The sequence below is a fragment of the Uncinocarpus reesii genome, genomic scaffold, assembly GCF_000003515.1.
Source record: "Uncinocarpus reesii 1704 scaffold_4 genomic scaffold, whole genome shotgun sequence".
Taxonomy (NCBI): domain Eukaryota; kingdom Fungi; phylum Ascomycota; class Eurotiomycetes; order Onygenales; family Onygenaceae; genus Uncinocarpus; species Uncinocarpus reesii.
The window spans coordinates 1-9,869 of record NW_003052497.1 but is presented as its reverse complement, the minus strand read 5'-3'; the positions used below and the strand labels follow the sequence as shown (position 1 = coordinate 9,869).

The 9,869-nt window shown below is 45.2% G+C and overlaps 3 protein-coding genes across 3 annotated transcripts; all 3 read left to right on the top strand.

Annotated features, from left to right (window-relative positions):
* Positions 1–44: 44 nt before the first annotated feature.
* On the top strand, positions 45–1,703 carry UREG_06098 (uncharacterized protein; the record flags this gene model as incomplete). The annotated part of the gene is made up of 1 exon (XM_002583085.1): positions 45–1,703. The coding sequence occupies one exon, from the start codon at positions 45–47 to the stop codon at positions 1,701–1,703; it is 1,659 nt and encodes a 552-aa protein (XP_002583131.1).
* Positions 1,704–2,450: 747 nt separating this feature from the next.
* Positions 2,451–4,622, top strand: UREG_06097 (uncharacterized protein; the record flags this gene model as incomplete). The annotated part of the gene is made up of 2 exons (XM_002583084.1): positions 2,451–3,656; positions 3,711–4,622. 2 exons carry the CDS (start codon positions 2,451–2,453, stop codon positions 4,620–4,622), a joined length of 2,118 nt encoding a protein of 705 aa, XP_002583130.1.
* Positions 4,623–5,544: 922 nt separating this feature from the next.
* Positions 5,545–7,178, top strand: UREG_06096 (uncharacterized protein; the record flags this gene model as incomplete). Its single annotated transcript, XM_002583083.1, has 4 exons — positions 5,545–6,000; positions 6,416–6,477; positions 6,663–6,856; positions 6,991–7,178. The coding sequence occupies 4 exons, from the start codon at positions 5,545–5,547 to the stop codon at positions 7,176–7,178; spliced, it is 900 nt and encodes a 299-aa protein (XP_002583129.1).
* Positions 7,179–9,869: the final 2,691 nt, after the last annotated feature.

Genomic DNA, 9,869 nt, shown 5'->3' with positions numbered 1-9,869 from the left:
CCACGTCCCTCATAAGTCCAATAATTCGATCCGACACCCCAACCATGGCGACCGAGAAGCGTTCCTCAACAATCCTGGAAGAAGATGCAGATTCCATGGCCGTACGGCCTCTTACTCCGTCAGCGGCCGACTTCACACCTGGCCATCGTCGTAGTTTAACACCCCCCGACCCGCAGAATAGTCCAGCGAGGCGCACGGTGATTACTCCCGGGGAGTCTATGGTCAGGCCTGAATCTGCCGATACATCCGAAGTTCTACCGACCGAAAATGAAACGCACGATGTGGATAGCGCGCAAGACAAACGAGAGATTAATATCCCGCATACTGATTCAACGACTGGAGCTGAAAGCGAAGTGAAGCCTGACCCATACCGTCAGAGCGACGTGCCTCAATATCCAGGGGTTCAGCAGGGGAACACCACACTACCGAAGGTTGATACTCGTGCTGAATCTGCACAGCCAGTGGAGTCAGTTTCAGCCTCCACTGCCCGTAGTGGAAATGTAAATGAGCTAAATGACCGACTAAGGGATGAAATCATTCAATCGCTACGTTCCACTCAGGCGGAAGAACCTATATCAGAAGATGGAAGTTCAGGCCAGGACGCTAGATCTCGCATCCGACATGAAAGTACTTCAATCCCCAGTATATATGATAGTTATTGGAATGAGCAAGCAGGCCTCAGTTCTTCCAGCGGCGCTATGTCTCAGCCAAACCTTCCCGAGCAGGTTCGCAATTCCGTTGCAGCAGAAACGAGCTCTGGCCATACCAAACCACACGAGGGATCAGACGTACTTGCTCCTCCGGGGAACAGTATTGACGCTACGCCTATTCCCACACGTCCTCGGCTGAAAAAGAAATTCTCATGGGAAATGGATTCTGAAGAAGATTTATCGGCTGCATTCTCTTCTAAACCCAATCCAATTGAATCCCAGCCCACGACCGACCCGCCCACCAATACCACCGTTACTCCGCCAGATACCATTCGAAGGGTAGAAGACACACAGCAGTCTTCTCCGCATGGCCCGATGTCCGAGAAAGCCAGTAAAGACTCTCCGACCACCGGCCTCGCTCGCACTGCAACACCTTCAGCCGAGAGCATCCAGTCAGAGCTAGAACCGAAGCCAAGTAGTCCCATGGAAACCTTGGCCGTGGAGTCCCGAGGTGAAGAGATCGATATACCGTTGAAAAACGTGCCTGAACATGAACTTCCTGGAACAAATGCTAACACACACGCCGCCGATGGCAGCAAACTTCTTGGTTTTCGCGAGGTTATGGCCATGTCAACACCTGGCCAAAAGATCGCTGCTTTTAACCGCACAAGAGACCAGTTTGCTGTGGCAGATACAGGTCTCCAGGACTGGCTAATGCATGCCGCCATGAGCCTCCCCGAGCATGCTGATCTGGTCCAACAAAACGGCGCCCTGCCATTGGGGTCCAATCCATCGCACAGGCCGATGCCGTCCCGTACGAAGTTCCCGAAGTTGTCATCTGGTTCCGGATCATCCCGCACACATATGAGAAATGCATCCAGCACCCCTTTGAGCAGCATGATACACTCTCAGCAGGTGCAAGCTAAGGGCAAAGATCTGTTGCACAGTGCTGGAGTTTTGGGTGGGAAAGCAGGCGACGCGGCAAAGGGTCTTTTTGCGAAAGGGAGAAGCAGATTTCGCCACAGTGGGAGTGCAGACAAGGTAGATATCTAAATCTATTTCCATATGATCTCCGCGAATCGTTTGTGCGTACCTATTTATCATACCCCGGGAATATTTTGACTTCAGACAATGTTGGCCACTTTTCAGCTTTCATCTTTGTATACTTCTCCTATGAAATTGTAATGAAAGGACAGCTTAATGGGAATGGAATAACATTTCGGCAGATTCACAATAACTTGTTCCTTTTTTCCCCCCTCTTCAATCCCCGGCTGATCGGACGAAATTTGTTCGACAAATCTAATAGCGCATCTTTTTGTGTAGGATTTCGGCGAAGGGGAATCGATTAGAGCACCTAACGCGCGCCAAACCTCCATCTCTTCTGATCCTAGTTGCTCCAACAATGCGCAAGGCAGCTATCGGCCAGAGGTGGAAGTCCCGCGAATAAGGTCTCTTAGACTGGACCAATCTCCGTTGGATGTTTCCTTCGGATATAGGTTACCTGTGAGAAGACTTTCAATACAGTCTTTACCTGAAGATACGCGAGCGCCGGTACTTTTGCGTGATGGAAAGATTCGGTCTACGTCAAGCCCGGCACAGGAGCGCAATGCCCACGGATTTGAAGATGACGATCATAATCGGTTTCCCTCCCAGAAGACCCAAAAACAGGTTCTTCCCAGCAACCAGTGTGTCAAGGACTATGCATCTGCTGGGGAACCGTTGGATGAGGAGAGTCTGGTCTCTCAGTTTGGGCCGCGGTCGGCAACGTCTCCTACCCCTGACAGTGAGACTAACGCAATTATGCCAACGGCGGACGACCAAACATCTCTTGACGAAGATGAAACTGAGAGCGCTGGGGCCCAGGATTTAGACCCACGCATCAATACACTGGGTGGTAAGGATGTTTCTGTCTCAATCGTGTCAACAGAACTCGCTCGAACGGAATCGCTGAGTGAGGTTGGAGATTCCGGCAACGTCTCCATCAATAGACTGAGCAAGTCGTCTGTCAAAAGCGAGGCTGAGCAAGTATTGGTCCTGACCCCGAACGGCCTTGAATTGCTTTCGGGTTCGCCGCCTGTTAGCGAGCTCGGAGAGAGGGCGGGCGATGTGCACTCGCGCGATTTCGCTTTGAGTAAGCCCCCCAGCCTAAGCTCGCCTGATAGCATTATCGCGCGGGAGACTGAGGAGCAAATTATTTCCCGCAAATCCTCCTTCGAGCTGGCGGGCGTTCGTGATGCTGAACTTCGGGTCTCTGAGAGGTGTGGAGGCTATCCGGCGCTCTCTGACCCTGAATTGTTGAGGAATCCGCACCATCAGCTATCTTCGATAAAAGTGGCAGTCCGCCATGCAAATAAAACCTCACTTGATTCAAGCTCTACGAGGTCTACTAATGTTACCACTGTTTCACATGCAAGATACCTTTCAGTGCCGACAACTCATCCGGCGCATCAAAGGTTCAGTACAACGAAAACTGCGAATGAGCTGAATGACTACGCTACACCAGATGTTGTCCAAACACAATACCAGAGGAATAAGCTTCCGTTTTTTCAGACTCCTGGGGTTGATGGTGCTCCATCTAATGACAGCCAGTCGACCTCTCCGAACGCGCCCAAAGTGAGCACCGTCCAACAAACCAAAACGGCAGGACTTGCTACCAGATTGCCGGGCGTAGATGAGGGATCGTTACCACTCTCAGTCCAGAGACCTCGCTCTCGGCTGTCTACGTTCCTTTCCAGATTTGGGAGTACTCACTCTAAGGTGACCCATTCACCGCCAGCTCAAATCCAGCAGCAGAGTGGGATCCCAGATCGCCCAGTTGAGAACAAACCTTTGGAAGGAGGAAGTAAACGTGGTCCCCAGCACAATATCTCTACTGGTGGCACTGTTGATGGCGGAAACCCAGCAGATTCAGAGGTTATGAAGGCAAAGAAAGGCCTCAAATTCCTCAGCCGTCGTAGTTATAATGTTCATACGGAGCCGCCTAAGAAATCTACCTCTCTGGGAATTGTATGTTTATCCTACTTCACCTTTTACCGCATCTGATATGCTAACGGCTCTTAGAAGACCGCCGACCAATTACCAAAGCCGCAGAGATTGGCGTTACAAGCTCGTCCGCCACTCCCAAGGGTCGCAACAATGTCGCCGGCCCAAAATAACCCTGGGAACGTAAACTCGGCCAATACGAGACGTTTTTATAGATCATTGAACACCCAGCTATCGAACATCATCGACCATCCAGTTTCGGGAACGGGCGTGAACCCGCCTTCAAAGACGAGTTTACAAACTCGTCTCTCCCACAATCGAAACATCAGCCAACCAGCCACTACAGCCCGGTACTCTGTGGGCGGACATCCAGCTCGGAGTGAGTTTTCCGCTTATTCAGTCGGCTCCCAGCCCGAATATTTCAAGGCCCACTCACAAGGCATATCTACTTTTATACCGGGGTTTCCGTTTCAATCTCCGCATCTATTTGTAGAGCAAACGAAGCAGCAAACTGGGCAACCACGAGGTTTGCAGGCTCTCCAAGCCCCAAGTATTCATCAGGGTGCCATGACGAAGCCCACATCGTTAGTGAGGCAGGCAGCGCTAGCTACGGAATTCTCGGAATCTACATTATCAGAGTCGCGGGGGCCTCAAACCCTTCAGCATGGAGCTGGTTTACCGCCGCCACGGCCACCGCCTAAAATCCCTCTTGATTATGCATATCCTTCTCTCGCTGCACCTACTTCTATACGTATCACTTCTGCCTCAGGGCGCCAACACCAGGAGGGCGCAGGTTCCTTAGGTAGCACCCCCGCGTTGCATACAACCGATTTTTTCCAGCCACGACAACCTCTTTTGGCTCGTGAAGAGGCACATAACGGACCAGTTGAGCTCCCTACCCATGACGATTCGAGTGAAGAAGTCGTGATGTCTAGCGTTTCCTACCCTGGTCAAGAATGGCAGCCCAGCTCCTTTGGAAATTGGGATTAGCTATCTATGCCTGTGCTTGCAGGAACTGAAAGAACTCCTAGCCATGCATTTGCTACTTGGTTTACTTTCAAAACTAGACATACTTGATTATTTGTTCATAATGTTTTCTAACTGCTATATACCCAATACCCCGTACACTAGAGTGTATTTTCATTTTTGAATTTCTTTCACCTACTATAGATTTAACTTCAGATATTCGAATGTGAAATCTGTTTGGTCCATCATATGTCACTATTTGCTCCCCCTTTCACTTTCTTTTGGCTGGAGATATGCCACATTTCAAGCTGGATGATCACTTGAAAATATGCAATAAAAAGTATTTTCATTGTTCAACACCATTGCCAGAGATGAGGCACTAAATGGGCTCATAGTGGTTAGGAAATAAGGGCCCATTGCTGTCATTGCATTTGAATGCTACACTCTCGCCTCTTCCTATGTTCCTAGATCCCCACAGACAGGGATTGATGCACTGATGCAAAGTCATAATGCAATTGAGGACTTTTAGAATTTGCTTGGTCTCTTATTTCTAATGCCACACCTGGTAACCCACTGGTCAACCTCCGCGTCGAGGACGTCGGCAGGTTAGAACATAGTCTTCTCTGAGAGTTTCTTGCCGATTTCCCATCGCATGCCATGGTTGGGAAAATCAATGACTTTGTGATTGAAAGAATCACCAATCCACGTCACCCAGTGTCTCGACATTGAACAGTCAACGACGAGGACCTGGCTAGTGGTTCATTTAGTTCGTTAACTAGGCCCGGCCCGCTGCGGCCCAAGCTCGCCACAACAAACATGCCCGACGCGCCGACGCGAAGTCTCCCCAGCATTCCGCGATCCATTTCCTCAAACCCACTCAGCTTTTCTGACTTCATATTAAGCTGAAAACCTCTTCTTTGCCTACATTTGCCAATAGGACTTCTTGATGCCACGCGCGAAAAGGAATTTAGGCGAACGCCCAATTTCGAGCGATGTCATTTTACCGATGCAAGACCCTTACATGACCCAGATTACTGATGGGAGGAAGAACCATGAGTTCCGGAAATATCGCCTCAAACCATGCGTGAAAAGAATCTGGTTCTATCGAACAGCTCCGCACTCTAGCATCACCCATGTCTGCGAGACTCTGCCCGCGCGGACACGAAATCCCGGAGATCTTCCGCTCGACGAGGATGGCCTGGGCAATGTCGAATTTAACAATAGGCATAAGGACTGGAATGGCTACGATTTCGCCTACAAGATCGTCACTGTCTACGAGCTCAGGCGGCCGATATCTCTCAAGGAGATAAAGGACAAGCATGGTTTCAAGTCGGCACCAAGGGGACTGGTCTACCTACCCGATTCGATCAGCAACAGTGTTAACTGGAAGCAACAGAAGCTCGTAAAAAATTTGACCCTGATCCTTTACTTGCGTGTTGGCTAACATGAAGGAAGTTGATCAATCGAAGGAAGCAAACATCAGTGGCTTAAGATATATTGTGGGAAGTTAGAAGGGCCCGACATTATCCTGTCTTCCCGTCAAGACGCCATCATGACAAAAGTCGATGCTTCCTGCCTGAGCCATATGATGAGGCAGCCCGCTTCATCCGCGGCTGATCCCCTTGGGTTAATATCGATCAGCATGCCCAAATCGCTGTCCGCAACAACCAGCGCTTGTAAATCGGCCCGCTCCGGCCTAAGGAGCTTTTGATACAAATATCTGAAGCTGCTGTGTTTGACTTCGTTCTCGAAGAAGGAGATTGACGACAGCCAGCGACTAGTAGAAGGCGGGCTGAGATGTATGGGGAATTTGATAGACTGCGCGTGGAGGGAAGGATGGCTGGGTCTCGCATGACGAGTATGATGAATGCCTGAGAAGGTGGGAAAGTAAGCGGGCCGCTTCAGAAATACACCAACAACGACTTGAAAAGCTGTTATCGGACCCGTATTCAGTTGCTACTGGTAACGTTGCTGCCTTGGGTTGCGACACAGGTAAATAATGGCTAAAATTCCAAGCTTCGTTCCACTCCGTCTTTTCCTGCTCTCTACCTACTACTTACTAAGGCGGGAAATACCTAGTCTCATATGCATGCCCCCTGGCCCGTGCCTCATGCTGCCGTCTCGCCCACTCGTACCCGGCCCTCAACTCGTCTGTCAGCGGCACGATGCAACTCGGCCGGTCGAACATGGCAGGGGGTTCGATGCGCGAGAACTCGTCACGGAAGATGTGGCGGGCCCGGAGGTCGTTGCGGTGGACGGTGAGGGCGTCGGCGTTTTGGGCAGCGGAAAACGGGAGGGGTTGGAGGAGAGCGAGCTGGGATGGGGAAAGCTGAAAGACAGAAGCTCCGGCTTGCTGGGGGGGATGGATGAAGGGCTATACCTTTCATGACAGGATTCTATTGCCTTCGCTTAAAAGCACCCCATCCGACTCGTCATGCTCATGCTCGAACAAGACTACTCCGCCAAAAATCTGCGTCTCGGCCCGGTAACCAACCGTATCGGCGAGGCCCTATGGATAGCGCGTGGCGCCGCGATATAGCCGATGGTACAAATCAACAGTGGAGTGGGGGTGTTGGCTGAAGCCCGGATTGGTTGGGCGGATGTCGATGTCGAGATGGGCAGTGGTGTATAAGCTTGCTGCGAGGGCGTGGATGGTGAGGGCGGCTATCTCGAGAAGATGGAGATTGAAGTCGCTGGACGTTGAGGGTGATGTGTTTATTATTATTATTATTATTATTATTATTCATTATAGTCTTATGCAGTCAGAGACTATGAAGACTATCTATATAGTAAAAACATGGTGTTGGACCCACCCAAAAATTGAGATATTTGCATAATTCTTTTTAACAGTAGATAGAGCTGATTTTGAGAATTCTAAAACTACTTTTCAATTATTTTTATCTATTTTTGTTGAATTGATATTGAATTTTGAAGTGTTGTGATGTCCATTGGCTGAATGGTCTGATAAATCAAATTGGAGTTAGTGTGAGATGATGCTAACTCTGGTTTGATTTATTGAATCATCATCAAAAAATTCTGAATGCTCACTCATCATCTCTTTAAAGTCTTTCATAATCTATTGAAGTGATCCACAACATGTAAATAATTTCTTCTATTAATATCACTTGAGTTGAATGTCTCAGTTGTTCTGTATATTGCTACAAAATTATGCAGTACAGTCATTCTCACAGATATTGATTGACATTTGCTCAAGTCATGCTAAATCTGATTTAATTTATTGAATTATCATTAAAACAGCTGCAATGCTCTCTCATTATTTTTTTAAAGTCTTTCATAATCTATCAGAGTGATCTATAATATGTAAATAATTTCTTTTATTAATATTATTTGAGTTGGATATCTCAGTTGTTCTGTGTGTTGCTATAAAGTTATGCAGTACAGTCATTCTCACAGATGTTGATTGACATTTGCTCAAGTCATGCTAAATCTGATTTAATTTATTAAATCATCACTAGAATAACTGCAATGCTTTCTCATCATCTCTTGAAAGTCTTTCATAGTCTATCAGAATAGTCTACAACATGTAAATAATTTTTTCTAATAATATTGCTTGAGTTGAATGTCTCAGTTGTTCTGTGTGTTGCTATAAAGTTATGCAGTACAGTCATTCTTACAGATGTTGATTAACATTTGCTCAAGTCACATTAAATTTGATTTAATTTATTAAATCATTATCAGAACAGCTGCAATGCTTTCTCATCATTTTTTAAAAATCTTTTATAGTCTATCAGAGTAGTTTATAATATGTAAATAATTTCTTCTATTAATATTACTTGAGTTAGATGCTTCAGTTGTTCTATATGTTGCTATAAAATTATGCAGTACAGCCATTCTTGTGGGTGTTGATTGATATTTATTCAAGTCATGCTAAATCTGATTTAATTTATTAAATCATTGCCACAACAGCTGCAATGCTCTCTCATCAGTCAGTTAAACTGTTTAATACTCTATTGAAGTATTTATGACATGTAAATAATTACTATTATATTAATATCACAGATATTAAATATCTCCATATTTTATTATTATAAAGAAATAACTGTTCTGTATTAGTTATTGAGTTAAGTAACTCAGAAAATATTATATCATCTTACATAAATAATTTAAGTTTAATTGAGAAATATCTCTTGATGAAATAAAACACTTCTCACTATCTTACATAAGATTTCTGATTTAGAGTTCTGATAATGATCCAATAAATCAAATTGAATTTAGTGTGACTTAAGCAAATATCAATCAACACCTGTGAGAATGACTGTATTGCATAACTTTGTAGCAACACACAAAACAATTGAGACATTCAGCTCAAGTGATATTAATAGAAGAAATTATTTACATGTTGTAGACTACTCTGATAAAATATAAAAAACTTTAAAGAAATAATGAGAGAGCATTGCAGCTGTTCTGATGATAATTCAATAAATTAAATTAAAATTAGTGTGACTTGAGCAAATATCAATCAACATCTGCAAGAACAGCTGTATCATATACAACCAGCTGATGAGAAAGTTACAAGTGTAACTGATATTCTGACAATAATCTGATAAATTGAATTTGGGTTAGACATGACTTTCAGTAATGAGAACAGTTATATAACATGAAAATCTGATGTATCATAACTAGAAGATCAGTACTATTCAACAGACTCTTATAAATTAAGAGAATTAGCACCAGCACAGAATTTTTTAAAGAAATATGATTTAAATAAAGTTTCTGTATCAATACTGAAGACTCTCTTGCACTTCTGCTGGCTGAACAGTAAGACAGTGACATCTTCACTCAGCTATTGTTCAGCTGTTGAAGACACTGATTGATCACTAGATGATTTCAAGACTGAAATTATGCTATGCTGCTCAGATGAAATTACTGTATTAATATTAAAGATTCTCTTGTGCTTCTGCTGACTGAACAGTATGTCAACAGCATCTTTACTTGATTGTTATTCAGCTGTCAGAGACACTGACTGAGCATTAAATAATTCTGAAACTGAAATTATGTTATGCTGCTTAGATGAAATTGCTGTATTAATACTGAAGACTCTCTTGTGCTTCTGCTGGCTGAACAGTATACTAACAGCATCTTCACACAGCTGTTGTTTGACTGTTGAAGATACTGATTGAGCACTAAATAATTTCAAGACTAAAATCATACTATACAATTCAGATGAAGTTGCTGTGTCAATACTGAAGATTTTCTTATACTTCTGCTGACTGAACAGTATGATGGTGATATTTCACTCAGCTGTTATTC